The sequence below is a fragment of the Eurypyga helias genome, unplaced genomic scaffold, assembly GCF_000690775.1.
Source record: "Eurypyga helias isolate BGI_N326 unplaced genomic scaffold, ASM69077v1 scaffold8924, whole genome shotgun sequence".
Classification (NCBI taxonomy): domain Eukaryota; kingdom Metazoa; phylum Chordata; class Aves; order Eurypygiformes; family Eurypygidae; genus Eurypyga; species Eurypyga helias.
The window spans coordinates 31,633-59,035 of NW_010248162.1; the positions used below are offsets into that span (position 1 = coordinate 31,633).

General features: G+C 47.0%; 1 protein-coding gene across 1 annotated transcript in view; it reads right to left on the reverse strand.

Annotated features, from left to right (window-relative positions):
- LOC104509128 (FERM domain-containing protein 4B-like) overlaps positions 1 to 8,608 on the reverse strand; it is a gene marked incomplete at its 3' end in the record, with an annotated part of 28,749 nt that extends 20,141 nt beyond the window's left edge. Inside the window, exon 1 of the mRNA XM_010150967.1 lies at positions 8,447 to 8,608. Coding sequence (XP_010149269.1) covers positions 8,447 to 8,608 — 162 coding nt within the window. The remainder of the gene's footprint in view (positions 1 to 8,446) is intronic.
- Between the last annotated feature and the right edge of the window lie 18,795 nt (positions 8,609 to 27,403).

Below are 27,403 nucleotides of genomic sequence, written 5' to 3' on the forward strand. Positions count from 1 at the left end.
CTCCAGGCATTTATGCTCCCAACTGAGCAGACATGCACAGAGAGGACAAACCATGAAGGACTTTTCCACTCAATTTTTGTAATCCATGGATCTATTTTAATAGAAAAGTCCAACACCTGCAACAAACGAACTTGCTTTTATCAGAATGGGAAGCAAGAACCTTGGGGTCAAAATTTTGAAAGCAACACCCAGACACTCATGGTTCCCACTTCTTAGAGGTACTGAGTCCTCTTGATCCAGCTAAAGTCCCCTAAACCGAGGGCTCCACGTACTGAGTGTTTGAGGCCAACAACAGGCTCTGTCAAGCTGCAGAGCACTGTGCAAAGCCAGAGCCTTACTGACACTGCTGGGAAGAGAAGCAGGGCTGCCTGGTTGACACGATCAAACAGCGAGTCAGCCCTGATCCCCTCACCTCCATAAATTCCCATCAGCCCAGACACATCCAGAGGGAACTCACCCCAGCTACCCAGACACCTGGGATGAAGCAAGGTGCCAGAGGTGTCTCGCCCTCCTTGTTTAATGCAGAGGGACTAGCTTTGATCAAACAGACACCTTTTAAATAGCTGCAGACAAAGAGGTAGGTTCTTTTCCCAAAGTTACTTTGTAAAAGCTAACAAACACCCCCATAGTCATGAGACTACAAAAGTTCTCCACGCAATGCTCAGTATCACAGGTTTCATGAAAAAAACATAAGCTGGCCCCACATCAGGCAGCAGGATGCCAGGTCTGGTCCAGCCAGCTGGTCCAGACTGCACCAGCACCCCAAGGGGTGGCAGCTGAGACAGTTTCGGGAGAGTATTTCAGAGTAACAAACTTAATTTTGTCTCCAAAACACAGACTCCAAAGCCCAAAAATAAGACGGAAAATAGACAGTGAGTCATTTTTCCTTAGAGAAATGACATGGAGGTTACCTGGGTGGTGCCAGCTTCTGCCCTGCTGGGATAACCACAGGAACAGGAATAGCTGGGAGGAGGGGAAGAGCACAGCTCCTTGGAGGATCCAGGGCTTCCAAACAAATACAGATCTGGGCTGTTTAAGACAGCTGTACTTGGGGCCACAGATAATTTTTCTAAACAAGAAAAATCAGAGTTTAAAAGAAATACAGTGCACCCATAAGAGGTTCCAGCAGTGAGAAGCTGTTGAAGCAGCAAGAATTGAGCAGGCAGAAGCCTCTGCAGCTCAGAGGCCACCAGAAGAGCTCCGAGCTGGGGCTTGGTGATGGCAGCGCTGTGACCCCTCGCCAAAGGGTCCGTAACCCTACGGCAAATGCAGCAAACCCCAGGCTCCAAGTAAGGTGAACAGATGCAATGTGCTTGGTGTTAGAGAGGAATTACTCACTCCCACTTTCGCCACAGCTTAGCAAACACCAGCTTGCACGCCTGCTAAGGGCACCTGCCTGACCAGATTCCTGATGGTCTTCATCCACACCAACATATTTGTCTCTCCCAAAACTGTGGCAGGCCGTGCCATGTCCAGTCTGGCATCAGCCAAACAGCTTCACATCCAGCAGGACAGGCACCTCTTTGCCTAGGGCAGGCACCTTTCTGGGGAGATTGTTCCCCTCATTTTTGCCTATCTACCACCTCAGCTTTCCTTTTCTACTGCACTTCTGCCTTTTTTTTTTCCCCCTCTACCTGCTTGTTCTCCCATACTTCCTTGCAAGAAAGTTTGTGCTCAGTTATTAGGGGCTTTGACCTATACCCAAGTGGGTTCAGAATGATTATTTTTTTAATTCCCTGGTCTCTCCCCTCGATTGTTCCCCTCATTTTTGCCTATCTACCACCTCAGCTTTCCTTTTCTACTGCACTTCTGCCTTTTTTTTTTCCCCCTCTACCTGCTTGTTCTCCCATACTTCCTTGCAAGAAAGTTTGTGCTCAGTTATTAGGGGCTTTGACCTATACCCAAGTGGGTTCAGAATGATTATTTTTTTAATTCCCTGGTCTCTCCCCTCTCTTTCGGTTGTGCTGCCTTCTCCTGCTCTTCCAACTTCTTCACTCCCATCCTCCAGTTCTTTGCCTCCTCACCCACACACAAGCCACTAACCTGCCTGCGTGGGATACCAACAAGCATAGCCTTCTCCATGCCTTACACCCTCTGGCCAGCCCCCATCACGCTACCTAGAAACCAGCAGCCCAACGAAAGGTAAGACCAGGATGCTGAGGAAACAGTGTGTAATCAGCAGTGGCCATGCGGTAGAAGAGCTGCATGCACTAACATCATCACCACTCCCAGCTCTGCTGGCACACCACTGCACCCCATGGCAAGCAGGAAGATAAACACTGGGGCACCCATCACTGGGGCAGCACCTTTCTACATCAGCTGGAAAACAAACCCCAGAAACATCAGTCTTGAGTCTCATGCTGCTTGGCTTGAAAATGGCTGCTTTTAATGACTAAACAGCAGCATATTCAGGCTATTCTCAGCATTTTGATGACCCTTATTCTCCCACCCCTCCCTTACACAACACAGCATTGATGCATGTTTAAATGAATGATGGGCCAATTAGCGGGGAAAGGCATACATGTGTATTTGTGTGTGGGAGGGTATTTAAGCTAATATATTCCAGCACTGATAGCTTTATCCTCTTTGCAGTCTTTGAGAATGAACTGGCCTCCATCTGTACAGAAGATTAGTAGAATTACTAATCACTAATTATGACTCAGAGGTTTTAAGAGCAATGCAGACTGTACAAGGGTGGCCTGATTTTTAGAAAATGAGGAGACAAAGATAGCACAGTGTTATTTTAAGCACATGGACTGTCCATCCAAGATTGCAAAGAACTGCAGTGACAGCGCGAGCAAAAAGAGTATCAGAGAGCAAAGCAATCAGAAAGCCAAAAAATGAAGTATGGAAAAACCAGCATGTGCCTAAAATACTTTTAATTTGCCTTTTCATAAGTCTTTTGTCCAGAGAGTGTGAGCTGGCCAGCCTCTGCACAAGAGAGATTTACCCAGGGAAGGTCACGCAGCGATACCTTTGTACAGGAGCCTGGTTCTGACAAGTGGTGCCAGCGACATTTGAAATCCAACGTATTTTGTGAACTGCGTCAGAGCGAAAAAAATATTTATACAGGCCAAAGCGGGTAGTGAATAGAAGGTACTGTTTGAAACTGGCACCGCGAGACCCCGAAGGAAATGAGATGAAGTTCACAGTCTGGTTGTGAAGTTTGTCTGCTGGGGAAGAGGGAGGAGCGGCACAAAACCCGTATTTTAGTTTGAACAAACTCTACCAAACAGAAAATGCTATATCATGAGCTCACATGGAAATATGTCTGGCAGAGAGCTCTGGAAAGCTGCTGTTGGAAGCGTATAAAGCCAAGTTTAACTCTAAACTGTCAGGAGGCAATGCCCGGAGCCAGTCCTGTTCTCAGCTCTGCCAGAGGCTCCGCCGAAGCCCCAGCCCTGGGGAAAGCCTCGGTGTGTTGTGCTCGGACATGCTGGGGGTTTAAAGCAGAACCAAAGCTCTATAGGTGATGTGTGAGCAGTGCCACAGCATTAGATGAGATCCCTTCAAAAAGGAAAACAGCTGGATGAAAGCAGTCAGAGTAAAGCTTTTCCAGAGCAACCAGTAATCTCCCGGCCCAAGCTTAAATCTTTGAAGGGGCACCTCTGCAAAGGTCTTCAGGCTTATTTTTGAAAGCCCTGACCTGAAGGCCTGAGATGCTTCCTGAGCATCACTCCCAGGGTCTGGGAGGAAGGAAATCTCTGCCCTGACAACACAGCACTCCCCGCTTCATGCTCACTCTCACCGCTCCAGCACCACTTTACATCATTGTGGAAAGAGAAGGAAAAAGCAGGCATCTCCAATTTGTTGTCAGCATTTTTTTACAATGAAAAGTTAAGGTGTGGGAGCAGAGGAAACATGGACCTTGCTATCCAAACCAACTACGTTAGCATCATAGGAAACAGAAGTCAACTGCTTCCTCTCTCGCTCCTCCACCCCGGGTGTGTATGGGACGGACACATACACAAAGCTTATTTATTGTGCTTCATCAGCAACATTTCTTTCACTTCACACTGAGGAAATATGACCTTTCAGAGGTTAAAAAGCACTTTGTCCAAAAAACCCACATGAATTCAATTAACACTTTTACACCAGAGATTGTTAGCCAAATTACCAGTGTAACCAAATGGTTTAATCGTGGAGATGCTCTCATACCTGTTTTCATATCCAGCAGATCTTAGAATCTTAGAATTGTAGAATGGTTTGGGTTGGAAGGGACCTTAAGGATCATCTAATTCCAACCCCCCTGCCATGGGCAGGGACACCTTCCGCCAGACCAGGTTGCTCCAAGCCTCATCCAGCCTGGCCTTGGACACTTCCAGGGATGGGGCATCCACAACATCTCTGGGCAACCTGTCCCAGTGCCTCCCCACCCTCTCTGTGAAGAATTTCTTCCTGATATCCAATCTAAACCTCCCCACTTTCAGTTTAAACCTGTTACCCCTTGTCCTACCAATACAGACTCCACTACAGACTTATAAAAAGTCCCCCCCAGCTTTCTTGTAGGCCCCTTTCAGGCACTGGAAGGCTGCAATAAGGTGTCATCATATAAATCACGTGTCATCGTATTCGGCAGAGAGTTTGGGGTCAGTTTGCCTGTTTTTTCTTTTCCCCTTTGCAATGAGCAGACTGACTGACATGTACTTTAACCCTGACACTTGACTGGGTTTTAATTTATAAAAAGTCAGTTGCATTATCAACTAGATTTTGATGCAACGTTTCTTTCACACTTAAAGTGAAAATCCATACCTCAGGGGAAGACGGACACCAGTGTGTGGTAGCATTGACATCGCAATGAAAGTCCGGCCAGTGGTAACCTCGGTAACTGACAACAGGATAGACATTGATCCTGAAAGTTTTTGTCTTTGCTGCTGTTTATTAACCTCATTGACATAAAAATTTCACTCTGATTTACTGCTTTATGATTAAATTTAAGACAGGTGGCCTATAAAACCAGCATGTGGAGAGCCTTGCCAAAATCTTTATTTTGGAAAAAGCATCAGGACACCCAGAAGTGCCACACTTTCCCACTGTGGGTGTCGGGGGGACTCTGGGAAGACAGTGCCAGATCTCCACAGCAAAACACAGCCCTCACTCCTTTCCCTCGTAGCAAGTGGGTACCCTTGTATGAAGGTGTCTACGCTGAATTCTCACCCAGGATTTTTTCCAAAACCTAATAGCCCCAGTAACTCTTACTGACTTGCTGCAGTTCGAAAGAAGCTCTGTGCCAGCTCTTCCATCAGCTCTCTCTGCAAGCCTCTGATTTTTCTAGGCTTTCAGACGCTCTCTGTCACAGACGAGACAATGGTCTCTGGCATACAAGCCAAGCACTCACAGAGAGGATAAATTCACCTACTGTACAAGGCCCTCCTCCCCTCACATGGGTTCAGAGGTTATTTCAGAGTGAAATGGGACACCCCGTTGGCTCATTGGCTCACAAACTCCTCGAGATGAATAGGCTCTGTGGGGTGGTGAGGCACTGGAACAGGTTGCCCAGAGAAGCTGTGGATGCCCCATCCCTGGAAGTGTTCAAGGCCAGGCTGGATGAGGCTTGGAGCAACCTGGTCTGGTGGAAGGTGTCCCTGCCCATGGCAGGGGGGTTGGAACTAGATGGTGTTTAAGGTCCCTTCCAAACCATTCTATAATGTTATGAAATAGAACATCCCTTCTCTTTCAGCAGAAAAGACATGATTGCAAGCACCCTGGAGCAGAGACCAGCTTAGGGAAGCACCTGAGCTTGGCTTGCTGGGCTGGGGCTGAAGTCCCTGCACCGGTGACCAAGTGAAACAACAGCCGGTAAGACCTTGGAAGGTGTTTCCCGCACACACATGCTGGGAACACGTGTGCTGGCTAAAGAGGTGACTGACAAAGGCTGGTTTGTTCTTGATGAGGTGGTGGGTTTTTTTTTTTTTTTGTACCTAAAGCTGCTAAGGCAGGTAAAGGCTTTATCCTGGCAGAGAGGATTTCAACCTCCCTGGTCAGACAGCTCTGCCCACGTGACAACCTCTGCACCTGCACATTTCAAAAGACATAGGTGAGAGCCCTGAGTAGTGGCACAAGGGTGTTTGTGGCTTCTCCACGCTGGGAGTCAAGTTCAGGTCTCCCTTGAGGCTAGCGAGTATCTTCTATTTTGAAAACAAGACCAAAAAATCCCACCACCACCACAACAAACTTATCAGTCCAGGGAGAAAATCCTACTGGCTTTCCTTTCACCACTGATGGCTAACAAGAGACCTGCTAGCAGCATCCAACTCAGCCAAAAATAGCCACTGACCCACAAAATAACACAAACCCCAAATATGGATCAAAGTGAACCGAAGCCTCCAGGGCTGACCAGCAGCACAAGTGCCTGTCACCTCACCCTTTGCTGCATGTCCCTTGCACATAGCTCAGTGACAAAGTTCTGACTTGTTTCCTGATTTGTTACACCGTGCACAGCGCAGGGAGTCCTCAGGGAGGGCAAGAGTGTAAGTTTAGCGAAATAAGCCTTTATATACAACTCATGGTGTTTTTCACACCTGGAATATTAATGTGAAGGAGTTACAGAAATGTGAACATTCTTGATGAAGCCAAGGTGGGAAGGGACTTTATTGAACACCTGACCAGACGCCAATATTAAATAAGAACACAAGGCAGAAATGTGAATTCCTATGGCTGCGCTAACTACAGTTCTCCTAGCAAAAATTTGAGACAAATAGTATCCTTGGCAGGTAGGAGAGTGTTGTTATATCCATTTTACAGACAAAGAACAGGGACACAGAGAAAGAAGACAATCTAATGCCCAATATAATGCAGGATTTATGGTAATGGAACACAAGGGCCACCTGGAAGGATGACAGAAGGACCACCTCCTCTTTTATCCACTTTCACATCCCCATGTTAGGACTCAGGCACAAGTCAGGGATGCTTTTCATAAAGACAAGTCAGATTAATCCACCAACAGACAGCAGGACACAGTAAGTTTGGGCAGAGATACAGTCACACTTTGTTTTGAAAAAAAACCTCCTCACTTCGAGCCAACCGTTGGAGCTGAGCAGGCTGAATACAGTTGTTGTCAGAGCTGGTCCTTACTGAGCCGTTATTCTAGTCCTGGAGGGTTGGGGTTTGCCTCCATGGGGATGCAGCAGGGAGCGAAGGCAGTCTGAACTCCATGCTCTTTATGTCAACGGACTCCAAAAATAATACCCACACAGTACAGGTGTAGCTGGATGTATAGAGAAAGAAGAGAGCCAGGGCGGCATTGCACATTTCTTCAGGTCAGTAAAGGTGAGCAGATGGGGAGCAGTGATGCTTGCACACCTGCATTCCCTACCTACACATGGTCCCTATTCCTCAAGTGACACGTCACCTATCACAAAGTGTTTACATCCATCATCTGTACGAGATGCATTGAAGCACCTCAAAGCACTTTTCTCACAGTAAAGCTGCTCTCCCACTCCTGAGCATACCTGAAAGCTAAATAGCAACAGATCCCTTTGGGATTAAATAGGCACAGATGTCCTTTTAGCATGACTTTCCCATGGAAGTTACATACTGATGGTTCTGGAGAGCTGTGTGTTACAAGCTGTGTCATTCTCTGTATTTCAACACACCGGGGAGAGAGGAAAACCAGCTTTGTAATATTCAACGTAATCCAGCCAACACGCGTGCTGACACTGTGACCAGGCACACATCAGAAGTTTACATGTGAGACAAAAATAAATACAGACATACAAAAATAAATAACTGCCAGTAAAATCAGACTCCAAAAAGAGTGACACCACCCTAACTGCAGCTGGATACCACAGTAACTCCAAGGATGGTGCTGTATTTTTTTGCCAGCAGGAAAGGGAAGCCTCCCGATTGTTGTTTCAGGACTCACTGCAGCCCCCCAGAAAGCAATCCTGTTGCAAAGCAAAGTACTATCACATCACAATCTGCCACTATTCAGTAACACAAACACCAAACAAACAGCAGAAAAAGCTACAGCCAGTCTCTCCCATGACAGCATTGTGCTCTGACTGCCCGATGGCAGCACAGGCTGAGAGCTGAGCTCTGTCTCCCAGATCCCGAGCGCAAGGAGGGTGACTAGCAGGAACCCCAAGGGCCTGGATACAGGGGGCACTCAGCTGGTGAAACACTTTTAAATAAACTGGCTGATAAGACACATTTAACATGGAAAATATCCACCCCAAACCCTGAGTTCAAGGCAGAGGCACAGCGCTTGAAAGCAATATTGGACCCATCAGCTCAGACCCGGAGTATAACCCTGCCAAGTACCTTCGCAGCAGGGCTGGGGGAGCCAAGGCTCTGGCTGGGTGCTCCAAACCTCACCCCATCCCAACCACCTCACCTGGGGCGTGTGCACTGAGGAATCAGCCAGGTGAGCGAGCACGTGTCTTGTCTGGCAGCACGACACCTTTTTCTAAACAAACCCCGGGGTGATGACGGGTGGGTTTCTTACCTGGTAGACATCCCGGAGGCCACACCACGCTCGCAGGGCTTGCCGGCATGCCCGCAGCCGGGCAGCGTACCACCTCCTCAGCGCTGCCACCGTCACCGTCCAGACCAAGCGGCTCCCGCTGAACAGCAGATCCTCCACCCCGCACATGAACACCGAAGCCATGAGCTGCTCCGACGGCAAAGCAAATTCCGCGTCCCGGCTGGCTCACGCTGGCTCTCGCTCCCTCCTTCAGACGCCTGGCATAACGGCAGCCCGGCTTTATAGGGCAGGCGGAGGGCTGCGGTGTTGCACACAGCCAGGGTCAAGCCTTAAAACAAACTCCTCTTTGACGGCGCTTCCTGGGCAGATTCCCAGGCATGCCCCGGCCGGCAGTGGCTGAAGCCGAGCCAGCGTCTGCAGTAGCTCAGCCCTCCCGGCAGCTCACACAGCAGCCTTGTCCTTCTTAGCAGCTTATATAAATCTCTGTTAAGCTCTAGTAGCTACCACGATGTTTTCTAATTAAATTTTAACCCTTTTGCCATATGCCCCGAACAACCAGCCCATTTAAATGCCGCGGGAGAAGGAAGCCGCTCGCCGGCGTTCATCGCAGCCGCACTTCAGTGAGCTGAGCAGGGGCTTCATGCAGCTCCTGCCTGACACCCCGTGCTATCTGCCTCCGACACCTCATTATCTGCCACGCAGGGAACAAGCCTGTCATCATTTTCCCCTGGCTGATCCTGTGCTCAAATTATACGCTAGAAACCCTATTTTAAAAAAGCACCTTTGGGAGCCAGAGAATGGAGACGAAAAAAAAAATCAGGGATCAGGATACTCCCGCAGAAATAGATGCACTAACTTCTCTTCCAGCTGGGATTGTGGCAGATGCCCACAGTGCAAAGCCATCTCCCTGCTCCACCTCTCCTGCTTGGTTGTTGCATTGTACCAGTTAAACGCCCAACACCTGCTAAAGGGGCAATTTTGCTCTACTCTTAAACTAGCAAACTTCCTTGATGCAGTACTTGCTGCTCGAGAAAAACAAAGCTGCCCGTGCTAGCGGAGCTCTTCACAAACAGCCCGCAGCAAATAAACACTGACATAATAGCCCACAAGAGACTCCAGCCTTGCCTCCACAGTCAGTGTAAAATGAAGCAGCACCCTGCCCTTCTGGGGCTCAAACTGTTAATGGCAGTAAGCTGCACCTTTCATTTGTGAGCACTCTCCTATTAAAAGCTAAGAGAGGGTGGAAGTCAAAGGGCAATTAATCTTTTAAAGACCTCTCAGGGGATTTGACATTTCTTAAGCTTTTTGGGACAGAAGCTGTTGGGGGCCCCACACGCCACCATCAGCACCTTGCTAAAGAAACTCTTCAAAGAGCAGATTTTTGGCTAAAACCGTCAACAAGAGCAACCTCTCTGTCAAAGCAGTCTCTCTTGTGCAATGAAACGAAGGAAAAAGGGGCAGGAACAGCTTGCGTGAAGGCTGCATGGGAGAGCTAAATCCCAGTGTTGCTGGTACTGCTGCCCCAAGGGTGCTGTCTGCGAACAGCCTCTACACCAGCCAAACGCCCTTCATGGGAGGAAGACTCCCTGCATACCCGTAGCACAGTGCAAATGTTCCCAGAACTTATTCGATTCCATATTAATAACCTTCTTCATATCGCAAGAGCCTTCGCTCATGCGCAGTCATCAGCTCCCGGGTTGCAGCTGGGGTGATGTAGCTCTGTAGACAGATGACTGCCCGTTTTAGACAGGCTTTGGACCTGTGTCTCTCCAAGCATCACACTTTTTCCTCTCACACATAAGAAAGCAACTCTTGGTGCTCCTACCTATTAGCTATGCTGCTGCCAGGGAGTTTAAATCTCTTTGAGCCTTGCTTTCACACAGGGAAAACAACAACTATATTTCAAACGTTATTTGAAGCTGTTACAAAATGAGCTGGAGCAGAGAGACAGGCAACAAGAAGCATGTAAAGATTCGGGCTCTACAATTGAAATCCAGCATCCATATACCCATCTCAAGAGTTTTATCACTTCTTTAAACGCTGTCTTAGAGCCTGTGGGCACAAGAAAGTCTTCCTCCTCCAGTGTTGCCCATCATCACCGTTTCGTGTTTTAAGAACTTGAACATCAACAAAGTTCCCCATTTTCTACCCAGAGAGAGTGGTGACAAATATCTACAGAGATTATTCCAATAACCTAAGCCAGCACCAGGCTTGGCAGTGGGTAATTGCCATTCCCTCAGACAACACTGCTTCAGAGAGGAACCAGCCAGGAAAATCTCCAATGGCATCTGTGTGTTATGGTTAAGTCATATCCAAATTGAAACATAAGAGATAAAAATGAAACCCCCAGTTTTCAAGTTCTAAAAGAAAAGAAAAGGAGCTTTGTCGTTAAAGAAATAGTGGAGGGAACAGCCCCATCCTGTGCCAGGAAAATCCAACCAACCCACTATGAAAAGTTTTAATGCTTCTGCTCTGTGCCTGCTGTCCTCAGTGCCTTACTGTTTTCCTTATCTCCTAATTAGAGAGAAAAATTAAGGATGAGGATTTTCTCCTTTAACATAGCACAGGGGATTGGGTTTTTTTTAATGTTGGTCTCTGACCCATGGCATCTTTAATTTGAACACGTTTTGCAGTTACTCTTTACGCTTCACAAGTGACTGTGCCTGAACCATGAGCTCAGAGGGCTCCATCTCAGGAGGCAGGCATATGCATTCAGGCTCTCACTCCTCAGTGCTCCCAAACACTTTACCCATCAATATTTCCATTACCTTTTGCAGCCTTTATGCTCTTCAGGTAGGGCAAGGACCTTTTTCCCACCTTTAAATTACGTGGACTTCATGTCCAGTCTCGTGAATTAAAGCTTTGCACACATCTTGTCATCTCTTCTGCAGATGAAGTAGTGACAAAAGTAGTAAGTGCCATCTGGAATTCACCTTCCCAGTTACATGAGGTAGTCGTCCGACAGTGTTGCACTGTCTGTTGGACCTTGGGCATAGTTGGACCCACAGAACAAAAAAGAGCAAAGAGGTTATGATGCAAAGGGCAGCTAAATGCAATTTGGAATAATTTTGGTGTTTTAATATGCAGGTAATGAATTACCCACTCAAAACAATCTTAGTCTTTTACTGACCTCCACTTTCAGAACCTGCTTGCAAGTGGATTAATTTGAAACACCTAAATAGTATCCAGACTCCTCAGAGTCAGAACAGAGATCACAATTCAGCAAGGGAAAGCCAGAAGGATACCCATATGGTTTCCAAAGGCTGTAATATCCAGATCTCTAGTCTATAATGAAGCGAGGGAAAGATAGATATCTCAGGAAAGGTCTTTGTAGATGTATGTACCACTTCAAGGGAACACAAGAGACAGCTACTGCAAATCAATTTGATGTACAATCATATGAACAACAGGGCATTCGTTTCTGGTAAGGAATTATCCTACACAACAGCAATCCAAGGAGATCATCACTTAAAAAGATGACAGAAAACTTGATGTGTGGCAGATTCATGCTTTTCCTTACATTATTCATAATAATTCCGGAATAACGAGCATTAAATGAGAACAAAGGTTTGCTACCAACATAATAGGAAAAGATGATCCTAAGTGCATTCTCTGGCTTCCTTACATGTTACCTTTTGTACCAAAATGAATGGAACGAGGCTTAGCCAAACTGGTTCTTTCCAAAGTAGCTCACATGAAGTTCACATGAATAGAGAATTCATTTACCTGTGAGGCCACAGGACAAGAGCATCAATCTCCCCTTATATCTACAAAGCAGTAGTGCTCCTGGATATGACTTTTGATTAGACATATAGAAAGGAAAAAGGACAAACACACAAAGTCCCTAGTGGCAGGTAATGGAACTAAAGCTTTGATCATTTTTGGTGTCTGAACTTTCAACAGTAAAAGGTGAGTTATTGTAGAGATACACAAAATGCCTAATTATACAGGCTAGCAGATGTCTGTCCTAACCAGTGCCTTAAAACACACTTTAGTCCATGATTTGTCCTCATATATTGTCTACACAATTGCAACCCTAATATTCTATAGAGCATATAGTACAGTTCAGCAAAGATTAAAAAAACAACCAACAACAATCCCCAAACCACTGAGACAGCCCTCACAAGGTCATGAGAAACCGTTCTGTTTTGTGGCACACATCACTGTTTTGAAATCTGCTGTTACTTCATCCCCAGGGGTTCAAACCCTCAAGCCCTGATTCCCTGGGATGGGCTCAGAGCAATGGTAAGCATCGCTGAGGTCTGTGCTGGGACACAAAGAGCTGTGGTACCACTGTCCACCCGAAACCAGCTGCAGCCCTGTCTCATCCCCTTACACCCAGACGAGTTTCCCCTTTCTGCACAAATCCACACATTTAATTTTCCACCAAAAATATTCCCATTTTGCTGTAGTTAAAAGCCAACAGTGCACTATTACACTGCTTTTGAAATTAGATTTTAAAAATGCCCAAAGGTGCTGATTTATAGGAGTTATCATGAGCATGAACAACAGGATTACTCAGGAATTAGGACTTTCTCAGACAACGCTGAAGCTGCATATCCTCCTAACACTTTTTAAAAAATTACTGTCATGAAACAAGCCTGTCAAGCTGTAAGCATTAATGCAATTAACCCCAAATAAAGATGAAGTGACTTTTCAAAAATCGTTTTTGCTACACTCTGGCCCTGAATCACCAACTTAATAAAGATAAAGTGCAATACAGTCATCGGGCACCCTCTCTTTGATGTTGTAACCTCTCAGTACATAAGATGCTTAAAAAGCAGCACCGGTGCATGGGATAAGTCTGTAATCCAACCTGCCCTGGTCAAGAGCTTTCAAAGCAAGATTCAACTTCTGGTAAAAAGTGTTTGCAAACCAATTTTGTTCTTTAAGATTATGGGGAAAAAAAAAATTACAATAGATTCCTAACTAACCTACTTTAATCCTTTATATTAGCAGGATTTTTGGGGACATCTCAGAAATACGTCTACAGTTCCACAAAGATTTATCTACCCCCGTTCACATTATCAAACGTTAATTTAGAAAGCAAATCAAATCTGCATTAAAGAATTATGCTACCCTAATTTAAGGTTAATAACAGCATCTGATATAGGTATTTGGATCCCTCCCCAGGTGCTACACAAGGAACTGCACCCAAGCCAAGTGACTGATGTAGCTAAAAACCCCAGCTACACCCCAGACAATCCACAGCCTTGGAACCTAATGCTCTCCTCTCTGGTTGAGGCACAGCCTCTAATAAGCTCATTTAACAGCTACCTTACATACTTCTAAATGAGGTGCTGCCTTTTTACATGCTCTTAGGGAGCTTGGGCTGTACACGTATCGCTCTACACTGATAGCATAAACATAACACCCTGACAAATAAACACATTTTTGAAGGTGAACAGCCGCTGTGCCAGAAACATGAATTTCCTGCAGTCTGTATCCCATAGTAAACTAATTAGCACTTCACATCAGAAAGGAAGTGCCACTGCCTTTTCACTTTATAAATGATTAAACAGCTTGCAGTCTGATACCTCAAACAGCAAACTTTCATACCCTATACCTAGAACTACAAAACCAGGTCAGGTTCAAAACAAGCAGCATATGCTCCAGTTTCATAAGTCAGGGTTTATCATCTTTCACTACCACGCTATTGCCATCAGACTGTGTCACCCATTTTTTATAACACAGACCTAGTTCCTCCAGTGCCTCATGACCAGCGCATCAGGGTTATAATTTGGCACAGCTCCACCGACTTCAGTGAAACCTCACACATCCATACGCATATTATCAGGTGTGGATGCAGTTCAAGAAGTCTACGTGCCATTTGGCAGCAGTGAGCATGACTTCTAATACATGTCACTGTTTAACATATACCTATATGCAAATTGCATTTAAAATTCTAAACACACATATTTCTACATCAGTAGAAGTCTATAGCCCTGTCAAGTCAGTTAGCATGGAGAAGATATACAAGGGAAAACACCCTCCTTGACTCTGGAGAAAGAAGAATGAAAGAACACGAGGAAAAATATTAATTTCCAGCTAAAGGAGGCTTTGTTTCTATCACACACACGGAGCCTGCGAATGCTTTTGGACAAACTCCATCTTTATGCCCTTTCTCAGAGGGGTGGGTGATGGCAAGCTGAGCAGGCTGGGGACCTGCAGGAAGGTTGCCATCTACCCAGACACCAGCGTGGCTGTCTGCAGCTCTGCAGTGGAGACCTGCCCAGAAACCCAGCATGGTGTGCTGGACAGCCACGAGGTTTGTGTGACGATGCTCCAGGATGAGACAGGAGCCTGGGAGGTCCATCCTGTTCTTCTCTGCTTCATGGGAAGGGCTTCCTTCTCTTAGGGGAAGCTTCGTCAGGAGGGGAGAGCCACCACCAGTGACGTGAGGAATCATCCTGCACTCAGTGCTACTCCCAAGTCACATCTGGAGGAAACGAGAGAGCAAACAAGCACAGGGTGGAAACCAGGGGCATCCTTAGGGCTGCACAGAAAGTGACACCGCTGCCACCACCACCTTTCCTAGAGAGGGCTTTGCCCAGAGCCGCACTGTGATCAGGCGGAAGAAACGACGCACACCGTGCAAGCCTGCTGCTGGGCAGGGTCTTGTGAGAGGGAGGCACCCCTGACCTCCGCCTGTGCAGGAAGGACCCACGGGAAGCGATGGGACAGAGGAGAGGCCGTGGCTGCTTTTGGAAATTGTGGCAGGAGGAGCGATTTCTCTGAAAGCCGCTGATTTTGCCATCCTAGTGTCCAGCCCTGCAGCAGGTCACATGCAGATCATGCACATGTCTCCTCTCCCAATAACCAGCCCATGGAGACGGTCCCCAAGCCTGAAGACAGACAAGGAGACCCTGCAGAAGAGGGTTGAGACCCTGTGGGGCAAAGGGACAGACAGCTGTCACGTGCCACAGAAATAAATGGTAGGAAGGGACAGAACCATGTTTCCCTCTACACCTGCAGTCTCATACCTTTATCTCCCCCAGAGTGGCAGGGGAATAATGGATACTTTTAGCATCCTGATTTTGGAAGCAAAATTATAACAGCTTCAGTGCACTGACACACCATTCTGACACCTCATGTGCCCAGATATTCAGGTGGGTCAGCAGAGTCCCCTCCACCTCTCATCTAGACCCATCACAACAGCTTCCCAGCAGCTCGGAGCAACACCACACTCCTCTGTGGTTTTCATTTTAGCAGTGGATGTCGCTCTACCTGACTGTCCCCTTACTGGAACCATGAAATAATTTGGGGTCTTATTAGTGGAGTGACTGATTGAGTCCTCCAAAGTCTGGAGGACTGAGGGGCTGGCAGGACAACATGTGCAGCCCCACCAGTTTGTCCTGCACTTCCCACAGCCCCAGCAGCAGCAGGAAGGTTCCTCCCTGGCTCTGCCGACAGGTCACTCGGACAGGCACTGTGCTCCCTGACTGGTACCAAACCTGCTCAGCTTCCCTCAGACCCAGAGGCATTGGTCCATGATGGATACTTGCATCCATACCCCTGCTGCTGTTCCTGCCAAAAGTGAGGCAGAGCTTCCTGCCTTTTGAGGTGTCAAGGAGTATTAAAGGGAGCCTGGAGAAGTCAGGTAATTACTTTTGGATGAAGTATTTCATGGTAGATATTAATACGTGAGGAGCGTGAAAATCCAGGGCTGCCCCAGCTTTATGATTATTTTATAGCCTCGTTAATCTATGGCAAATGGGGTAGAATTACTACATAACCTAAGTACCGGGCAGAGATCTACAACGCTGCAAGAGGAAGCATAAATTAGGTAGTAAAGTTTCAGCATTTTGCATGATATATATCGCCACAAAGAGAAAAATAACAACCCAAACCTATCAGTCTCCTGACAAGACTATTTTAAAGAGTAAGAATAAGTGATGTCTAACTATTGCAATTATATCCTCAGTGCATTCATTCTTTAAGGATGAGTAACCCGGGATGCTGTAGCCTCCAGAAAAATCATGACTCATAGTAATGCTCTGCCCTTGATTACACTTTATGGGTTATGCCTAGCCCAGGAAAAGTGTACACCCAGGAAAGGACTTGTCCTTCCTTACGTACATGCTCAGATGACAGTTTAGAACGCTGCATCCTATCAAACATTAACCAAGAGATCATCTTGGATGTCTTTGTGCTTCTTCTCCCTACCCCCAGTTTCAGACCATAAACCCAGCAGAGCAGGATTAATTTCCATTATAGGCTTTCCATCAAAATTCATTTTTAAAGTAACTGAGCCCCATCCTCACTATTGCTGGTTGGCAGAGGTCAGCAGGGATGAGGGCAATGCCATGGGCTCTCCCAGGCCACACCACCAGCATCCAGCCTCACGTGCTTAAGTAAGAATGGTCCTGTTGCCATTTTTATTTGGGACTTGATCCAACACAACCTGAAGTCAACAGGTCTTGTTACACCTGCTAAGGGTGAGTTCAGTTCAAGGCCTTTTGAGGCAAAGCAGTGCCTTTTCCCAGCCACTTTTTGCAGAAGGAGAATCACAAACCAGTGGGAAAAGACCACCGGTAAGTAGAAGAGGCAAAAAGAAGTTGGTATTGTAAATCTATATAATAAGTTGCCAGCAATTGTGGAGCTATAGAGAGATGTTTTCTAAGAATGCAGTTCTGCTGCAAACCACGCTTCCTGAGCTGGGAAGCAAAAAACCATCATTTCACAGTGTACTATCTGTTATTACAGCAAGTAGTGCCTCATTTTACTAACAAAGTCTTCGTACAGTGTGTGTTTGCCAGCTCTGGACAAATAAATCAGGAATTCCATCTGGAATTCCAAAGAAGGCAAATCAGTACGTTCTGTTGTTAGAATAGGTGAGCTCCGGTGTAAACATTTCTTGAAGGTGAGCCTCGATACTCAGGGTTTGACCATGGAAAAGGAAATAAGCAGCTCATGGCATTTCCCCACAGAGGGACCACACCACTTACACAGGGCAGTAAATGTTGCCACGGGTAAGACTGAAGCAGGCTTTCCAAAGCACATGAGCTGCTGGCTGCTCAGAAAGTCAGGGTGCCTCCAACAGCACGGGGTGCAAGGAGCAGCTAAACCAAAGAAGAAGGAAAAAGAGCAGCCATTGAAAGGATGCTTTTATCCTCAGAAGGCCTCCAAATTAAACAAGCAGCATGCCATGGGCTTGATCCAAAGCCCATTGAAATGGATGGAAAGACTCCAACTGCCCTCAATAGTCTCCAGCTGCCCTCAATAGGCTCGCAGCGAGGCCGGGCATACCATGGGAGCTCCACACGCTGCCCTACCAACATGCCGATCGCCAATGGTGACTCTCCATCACATCCCACAGCTCCTGCTGTTGCTCACTTCTTGGGCTCAGTAGGCATTTTGCAATCGCTAACTACTCAACCCATCCCAAGTTATTTATACTGAAATGAAACTAGTAACTAATACAGGAACACAGATGGGTCAGGAATCAATGACCCACGTAGCTGGGACCCACCGATATACATCAGCATAGAAAAGCCGTAAGTCTGCCTCATACTTCAGGATGTGCCTTCTGGAGATACCACACAGGTCAGGCCTCCCCAGGTTACCACTCCTGCATTTTCCCTCAAGTTTTCAGTATTTACAGAAGAAATCTGCACTGAGAATACAGAAATTCAAAGTTTCTCTCACCAAGAAAGAAAGGACAAGTTAAGAAAATGAGTATTTTGCACATTCAAGCTGAGCACAGCCCCTCCAAGAAAGCAAGCAAGGAGTTCCAGTCCATTTTTCCCTCCCTTTTTAAAAAAACACCCAGAGAAAAGTCTGAGATCAGCTGTGGCTCTATCAGATGCCACTGGGGCAGGAGCGGTGACATTGGCAAATGTCAGAAAGGCCAACAATGAGAAAGGAAGCGCAGAGGGAAAGGCGGAGGGGATGGGGAGGATGGTGGGATGGCCACAGTGGCCCCAGCTGCTGAGTCAGCCCTTTCAGGTCAGAAGGACCTCACCCCTTCAGAAAGCAGCGTGTAGGACATAGAGCCTTGCCCCTGCCAGGCGAGGTTTCCTCACATCTCACCCCTTTCTCACGGTCTCCCACCAGACACGTGTGTGAGACAGCGCTGGGGTCCCACCCATCCCAGCTCCCTGCTTGCTGGAACACCCATCACCACAGCTGTGGCCAGATCCAGCAGGTAAAGCTGTGCAACCCCTATCCCGGTACATGCAGAGGGTCAGGACATGGGTGCAGGGGTGTGGGTTACCTCAGCCCACAACTACACCAAGCAGAGTTGCCTGTTTGGTAGGTTACTGGGAGGAGCAAGAGGGGAGAGGTGATGGCAGAAGAGGAGGGTGGACTCTACAAAAGGGCTGCTGACAGCATGGACTGTTAAAACTCAACTTCAACAACAACAAAAAAAACCCCTTTTAAATATAGTTTGGATGCAGTGTTTTGTTCTGTTTAACCCCTTTAAACTTTTCCCTTGTCCCCTTGGCAGAGAGGGAAGCCAAGCAGACAACACTGGGAGCAGGGTTTACCTCAGCTAGGTTCCCCACAGTCTCCTCATCTCTCTTCTGGCCATCCTGCATCAACATAAACTCCCCAATGGGGGTCAATCCGAGATCATACATATGCATAAAAAAGTTGCTCCTGCTATAATGGGCATAAATAAGAATTCAGCATTTGTTAACAATTATCCTAGGCAATTACTTCAGTCTCCCCCCATACTCCAAACGGAAACACAGTAACTGAGCAGTACCTGTTGGCAGAGAAAGTTTTAAATAGATGGATAGGAGTGGCTGAAATGGCTTTCTAAAAGAAAAATTTTCATTTCTTCCCCCCTCCTCCCCCCTTTGGGATATAAAACCAGCTTGCAAACTGCCCAAGCCATTACCAGAGCTGTGATTCAATCAGCATTTCACGGTCCTAATTAACTGGTATTTGTTTTCATGGGCATGATTCCTGATTTGCTAAGACTGCAAAATTATAATGCATTTTTCCCCATCCTCATTGGAGAGGACATGATGTAAGGTTAGCCAAGGAGAGGAAGCCATTTGGAGCAGGAAGAGGATGCTTGGAAACAGAGCCAGAGTGCTCATATTAGGCTCTGAGGCCAGAAGATCAAATTGACATAAAAAAAAGAAAACAACAAAAACCCACACAAAAAAAACCCAACCCCCAAAACCTGCTATTCTCATTCAGATTAATGGGCAAAACTGTAGCACGAAGAACCCTTTACCTGCCTGTTTCATCAGGTTGTGCTGTCCTGCCTGGCTGCTCCTGGAAGATGCTTCCCAGGAGCCCTGCTCCCATCCTGGTTGGAAGGGACGGGTAGGACATCAAGTTTCATCACCTATTGTCCCATATACTTGTTTCTCAAGTGCTGAAAAGCCACACAAGGAACAGAGGGGCCAAACTTGCTTCTCCTTACCTGCACCTGCCCCTCTCAGTATAGGATGCTGCAGGTCACAGGGTACCAGGTGGCTCACCAGGTTCTGTCCTGTCTTTATCATCCAAAACTGAGGTTGCTGTATGCCTCTTGCCCCCTACATCCTAGAAATATTTTTCATCCTTCCCATAGGCAAACAAGGGTATTTGGGCCACAGTGAGGAAAAAGGATTGGAGGAACTGTCCGGAGACAGGCAATAAACTTCAGGGTGGGAAAAGCTCCAAGACGAGGGTCTTGGGGCAGTAGAAAAAGCAGAGCTGTAAGCAGCCAGGGGCTCCAGTGTAGTACAGGCTGCTTATGGAGTGAGTAACATCTCTCATTAGAGAGACAGATGGAGGGGACTGTCCCTCCCCTACACAGCCCTGTCCTGCCCACCCATCCCCAGGCACTAGCTGACCTTGGCAGGACACGGGCATCAGCCCCTTCCACAGAGGCTGGAAGCTCCTTCAGCACACAACTCATTCCTCAGATTTGCACAGAAATTGCAAGGAGAAAAACTCAGGGATTCAAAGAGAAATCTAGTGGATGCTACTTTTCCAGGTTCTCTGGGAGTAAAAACAAAAGAGTTACAAATAATATACTTTACCCCTTTCTCCAGCTGATTGTTAAATGAAACAAAAACCCCCACGAGAACAGAGCAACCACTGGAGTACGATTCATGTTTGTCTATTACTAGATTATGCACGGGTGGTACAGAAGGTAAAATTGTAGCACAGCACCATCTGTTTCTCAATATGCTTACTGCTAGCTACAGTAGCAGGGATTTACTCACATATCCCTTTGGAGATATGGCTGAGCAGCACGACCTACAGCACAGAAAGGGACCTGTCACTTGCCCACTGCACATTTGGGATACATCCTTCCAAAAGGGTAGGGCTGATCATTTATTTTCTGAAATACAAGACAGGCTCACAGTGCCAGCTCTAACGAATAGCCCTTGATGATGCTAGGCATCTTTAAAATACTGTGGGAGAAAGCACATTTTCCAGCTGTTTGTGTCTTATGCCAGAGCATATTTATATCAGCAATTTAATTTCTATATATTCTGAGGGCCGCTGCAAGTTTTTCCATTATGATAGATGAAGGGGGAGGAGAAAAGCAGTCAACATTTCCAGATCTTTAGAATGAAATTTAAGGGGTTTGTACACAAGCACATGTGAAAGTCTCTGCCATTAATCAGAAAACTTTCAGCTTTTTGTATCTGCCTGCTCCAAGCAGATTTCTAAGAGACAAAACACCAGGGAGCTCAGCATGGAGCAGATCCTGAAGGCAACTATCCCCTGGGGGTTTCAGTGGGTTCCCAGGCCCAGTGATGGAGGTGTGGGGTGAAGAGCCCTGCAGGGGCTCATCTGAGGACTGGCTGCCCCATCCTGCAGCTCCATGGGCAGGGTACGGAGCTATTGCTAAAGGACAGACTTGGCATGCAACAGAACAAAACCCACACCCCTGACTCGCCCCAAACTCCTGCCCTTCTGCCTGCAAAGCAGCTGTTGAGGCTCTGTGCCTAGCAAGGACAGCAAAGTCCGCCACAGCCAGAAGCAGCGCTGGCTCCTGCTGTGGTAGCAAACACTTTCAGCCTGTGAGGTTCTTGTGGTACAGGCTCCAGCACCCAGCCCAAGGAAGGGCAGCATCTCTGCCTGGTTAAGCCTTGGTCCCCCTGACATCCATGGCAGACGTACCATCCAAACAAACGCCTTACCCCCCAGCCAGCCCCAGCATCAGGAACCGCACCAGGAGTGGGTCTGCCAATGGCAACACCCGGCATAAGCTTAGGAGCAGCTTTTGAATACCCTTCATGCTCAGCCACCTCTGATCTGAACCCCCAGAAGCACCTCCAGTGATCACAGGAACACACATGGCCAACTCAAAAGGCAATAACACTCTCCCACGCTCAAGCAACAACTTGTCAACTCGACCAAGAAGTTTCTCTCACCTGAGACTCAGGAGACAGGTACCTTCTGGAGGCGAAAGCTGCTTCCACACCTTACCCTCTGCCAAATGCCATAAAAACTTCTCCTTAACTCCTTATCCTGATGCTCCACTCAGTCCCCCAACCTCAGCTCAGGTCTTCTGCAAAGCCTCCTCTGTGGGACTGCCACTGGTCGAAGGCTGCTGGCCACACACCGCGGCACCCGAGCCGGTGGCTGGAGGCAGGGGAATTCCTGCAGCACTGGGAGAAGAGGCCAACCACCTCCCAGAGCGCCTGGGACAAGAGAGCGCCTGTCAGGAGAGGAAAGCAATGAGCAAACTGGTTCAGCCTGTTGCTGCCTATGCTGAAGGCCAGCCCGGCACAGGAGGTGTTTAAGTCATGTGTTTGCTCCTGCCCCAGCTTGGAAGGAAAAACAGAAGAGAAAGTGGCTTCATAGGATAAGACTTTCACTTAACCATTTTCAAAGGGAATATTTGATGCCTAAAAGAGAACAAAACAAGACTCAGAACTTCAATGCCCAAGATGTAAAAAACCAAGCTCTTCCTTCTCCCAAATTTTTACATACACACACCACCTCTTCCACAGCCCTAATTTTACTGTTCAGAGTCAAGAATGGGGAGTTTTGTTTCCACTTCTCTTCCTTCCAGCCTCATCTATCCCACAGGCTATTAGGAATCAAGACAACCAGCATCACTTTACAAATGACCAGCCCCCATGTCCTAGCTTCCCATGGAAGGCAAGAGGAGGATCCATGAATATTTCAAGAAAGTTTCGTCTGATCTACAAATACAACCCGCAATACCTTTCTTATGCCTTAAATATCTCAATTCCCATGGTTGCAGGTTTCAGTAGCTGTTTGGCTGCATACAGGATGCACCATATGAATGCATCAAAACACAGCAGCTGGCTGCTGGGGCTCTGAACCCACACTGTGACGAGGAAAAAACTGATCCTGGGTGACTTAGCCTGGCTGCTATCAGTACAGCGAGTGCAGGAGGAACCAGCCTGTCCACAGCTGCAGGACTCCCCTTCAGCTGTCGGAAACACACTCAGGCTTCAGCTCTTCAGCTCAGCCCAAAATGCTCAGATTTCAGGTTGCTTTTCCGAATTTTTTCTCAATAAAATGGCTTCCTAGGGAGAACTGGAGTATTAAATGTCCCATTCCCCATCGCTGCAGCCCTGTTAGTGCCTGTGCTTTGCTCCATTTCAGCTACCACTGCCTTCTACCAGAGAACTGTTTCTATATGGGGAGGTATTCACCCACCTCACTGTGCATCCCTGGAGGAGTCAGGTAAAATCAGCAGCCCCAGAGGAGATGCTGGCTTCCTGACAGCATCCAAAGTGCTCGGCTTGGAGAATACAACATTCAGAACGTCAAACATCCACATGTAGGTGCACCTCTGGCATGCTATTGGACTGTTTTGCTAGGAAAAGCCTTTATCAGTTCATACCTGTAGATCTGGTGCATTGTCCTGCCCTTGCTTAATCCCCACTTCCCATTACCACATATGGATTTCATCCTTTTCATCATTTCACACTTCTTCCTTTTATCCAGTCCCATTGCTGGGACACTACAGCAAAGAGACTATCTATTTTCCCTTACAAAAGTCTCATGCATCCTAAACTATCACATTTCTCCAGATTATAATACCCAGAGTCACACAGATCAATCTCCCTATCCAAGCCTCATAGCAGACTTGGTCTGCAGATGAAACCAAGGCACTGATGTGCAGACTGAACTGCGGCGTGGCTCCCTGGTAATGGCACTCCACTTTCTAGCAGCTGTGACGGCTGTATGCCCTGGTTCCTTCCAGACCTTGCTTAACATCTTTTAAGTTCATCTCTGCATAATCCTTCCCTCCATTAGATTAATGAATGAAGTGTTTCCAAGGATCAGAGATATACACGTTAGCTAATTACAGGAGCCAGGCTGAAGCAGATCCTTTAAACAAACACATCCTGACTAAGCTCTTCTAACCCCGCTTACCCAATCCCACCCCCTGGGTATCCCCTACAAGCAGCTCCTCAAAGCACCAGCACTTTGCTGCTGCAGGACCGGTCTTTCAACAGCCCAGGGCAGCAGTGCTCGTTTCAAGCCTGCTCTCACACAGGGAATTCAGCCAATTCACCTCCGGGTGAATTTTGCTATGGTGCCCCTCCTGCATCCACACGCCTGCTCTTCAGGGAGGGCAGCTCTAGCACTAAAACCATCCAACTCTGCTGAGGTCTCCTCTGGATTTTCTCCTCGGCAGGCTGCAGCACACGTCGCTTATAGTTTTGGTGACCCTCGTGTAAACCTCAAGCCTGGAGGAGCTCCAACACACTGCCTGGGCAGCGCCCTAGGATTCCAGTGTTGCCAACCACATCTTAATAGTCATATTTTGCATCCTAGTGCTCACAATGATGGCAGCTGTCAGACAGAACTTGCACCAGCTTCAGTCCTCCCCATGCACATCCCCACCAAGACCACTGCAATATACCAACAGCTGGAGAAACACAGGATAAAAAAGCCCACCCTCAAGTACCCCTCCCCTATGGAAAGGCAGCAAAACCCTTCCCAGTGCTCACAGAGGGGTGCGAGCACACTGGTGCCAGCAGCCAGTCCCGCAGGGCAGTGGGGCAGGGGGGACAGGGCACAGGCCCAGTGAGGGCTCTCCCCACCAGAGACAGCAGCCTGGGCACAGGGCACACACTGCCCAAGCCCACTGAGCCACCCCTGTGGCTGTTAAAAGACACCCTATGATTTTACTATATGGACAGAAATCAGATGCAGAAATTTGCTGTTCATCTGAGCTGGCAGTTCCTCCAAGGGATCAGTCCCTGGGATTGCTGCTGTTCACACCAAAAAGCATAGGGCAGGGGCAGAAACAGCCCCACAGGTTCGATACCCCTCCTTCACACCTCGCCCGCAGCAGTGTTATGCTCCAGATATGCAAAATTTAACCTTCCTTCTGCTTAACACACACTAATTAGCAATCAGATTCCTACCAGCGAGATGGAACATCATCACTTTGAGATCCAAAGGATGACATTTGTCATCACAGGTGTCCCTGCCCGTAGCAGGGGGGTTGGAACTAGATGATCTTTAAGGTCCCTTCCAACCCAAACCATTCTATGATTCTATGACATTGGTCCCAAGTTTGAGCCATGCTCCCCACTCCTGCAGCGACTGACTGCAGGCAGCAGCTCACTGCAGAGGAGCAGGCACATGGCTCAGCTCCACTGCCCAAACCTCCACAGGCAGAAACCCTCAGCTGTGCAGGGCTCAGGTGTAAACAGCACAACTGAATTTGCACCAGTAATGCTGGGGGGAAGGAGCAGTAAAAAAAACTTGTTATCCCTATACGTAGTGAGGGTCAAACACAGGCTTGGAATCTGAAAATTAAAAAACCCCACCCTAACAGGTAATAAAAAACAGGCCACCGTTTTGCTTTCTAGCTCATACCATTCATACATAAATCAATAAACCAGCAGCACCAACAATACCACCCCTCTCCCCACCCAGGGAAGTCCCCTTCTCGCATGGGAATATCTACAATCTCATACCAGCCAGAAATTCAGATCTAATCCCATTGCTGGGAGATTTACCCTGTTTTTTAAGTATTTATTCTCTTGGTAAATTCCTACCAGGGTGTAATTGCCTTTGTATGGCAACAATCTATTATCCTATTAGGCTATACCATGGGAATAGGGATTTAAGTTAGATAGTGTAAGTTCTCACCAGGCTATAATAACCTCCAGTGGGACTGATTTGCTTATATCAGTAGTTAATCACATCAAGTATTCCCAATGGACCCTTTTCTGATAGAATGTTATTTATGTGAGGGACCAGCAATCCAACCCAAATCTTTCTGGAGTCACTTGGAGTCTTTCCAAGGCCAACAGATGGTTCTGCAGGGGGCTCAACCCAGCTCATCTTGGCAGTGGCAACCCTTCAGCCAGTCCTGCTTCGTGTTTTAACTGGCTAAATTCAGTTCTGTCATGACTAAAGTCTTCAGAAACCAATATCTAACAGAAGAAAATTGCTCTCAGACTAGAAAGGAACATAATTTAAAATAGACCACAAAAAAGAACATTGATTTTTAAGAAGAGGATGTTTTTCCTCTTTCTTTTATAAGCTGCGCTCAGCAATTCAAGGCCACCAATGTTCCCAATTCCACACCTAGACCTAAGTCAGATCCCAGATGTCTCCTTGCATCTAAGGAGTGAAACAACCCGTCTCCAAGAAATCCCCTGTGGGAAATCAGTCCACAGCCACTATGTAATTGTTATTTTCCTGCTTTGGTATTTTAAGAGCATGTTGGCAAGCTGGAATTCGTTTCATAGATTTTTTTTTTTTTAATAGTCTGTCCCTTAATTCACCTGAAATTACAGTAAGACAACAGGCCAGAGGTCACCCCTTAGTCTGTGAGCAGAAAGCGAGCCCACAGCAGTAACACTGCGGGAAAGGCTTTGCAGGGCAGCACATGAAGTCACCGCTCGAGACACCTGCAGTAGCTTAGATACTTGGACAGAATGAAAGATTAGCCCTCTTCCAGCATTGCCTATTATTATTTTACCTCTCCCTGAACAAGGATTTTCACTCATGTAGACACTTACATATAGATTAGAAATGAAGAAGCAAGTCAGTTTGAATTAAAAACCATCCTATCATATTCTAAGGAATACTCACCTGCTGAAGCCTCTGAGGGGATTTTTTTTTTTTTAAATTATTCTTCAATTCCAGTAATTGAGCAGCTCATATTGATTGTGGAAGAATGGACAAAGCTAAGTAAGCAGGATGCAGTGGCAGGCAGGAATAACTGGTGATCAAAAGAACTAAGAAAAAAAAAATCTCTAAATCACTTAAAGATCAGAGAAAGATCCCATGTCTTCCCCCGCTTGAATGGCAAGCTTCCCATCAGTTTAAAGAGACCACTTAAAACCAAAATTGATTCCACTGGGAGTCTAGGAAAGCCTGGCTGCAAAAGCAAAACCAGCCCTTGTTGTCCAGAGGCTCAAAGATTATTTTAGTTTATTCTAAACAAAGAGTTTCATATGAAGTGTACGTGTGGGGGGTTTTCCCACTAAAACCATTATAGTGCAGTCACCCTAGTGCTTTCATGCCCAGTACAGGATACTGGCACTGCTAGTTCTGGCCCAGGGATGCAGAACCCACAACCCGCGGGGGAGCCCAGGTCCCTCCCAGCAGCACCAGTGCCATACGGGAATACCTCCCTCACCTTGCTCTCCCAGGAACCACACCAGCAAGAGGCTGCAATACAACAGCTGAGGGTCAAGCAACATTTCAGGTGAATTTAAGTTTCACACGTTTTGGATGGGCTTTGTGGAAACCTCTAGACTCTCAAAAACAAAAAAGTTCTGTGCAGGGCAAGGCAAAACCTCTGCAGCCCTGGGGACAAGGGGGACAAGACAACCCTCAGCTTTCTGTAACAGAGTGAAACCTGCCCATCCTCTCCTTGGCAAAGGCCTGTGTTCTACTATCTGAAAACAGAAGACAAAAAGAAACAGTTTATAAGGAAGGGATTAGTGTTAGAAATTAATTAACACATAATGCCCAAACAAATGAGTTCCATCCCAGTTTATTCACTCCATCCCAGAGGGAGAACATTCTTCTTATCAGAGCAGCAGAGAAAGCAAGGACAAG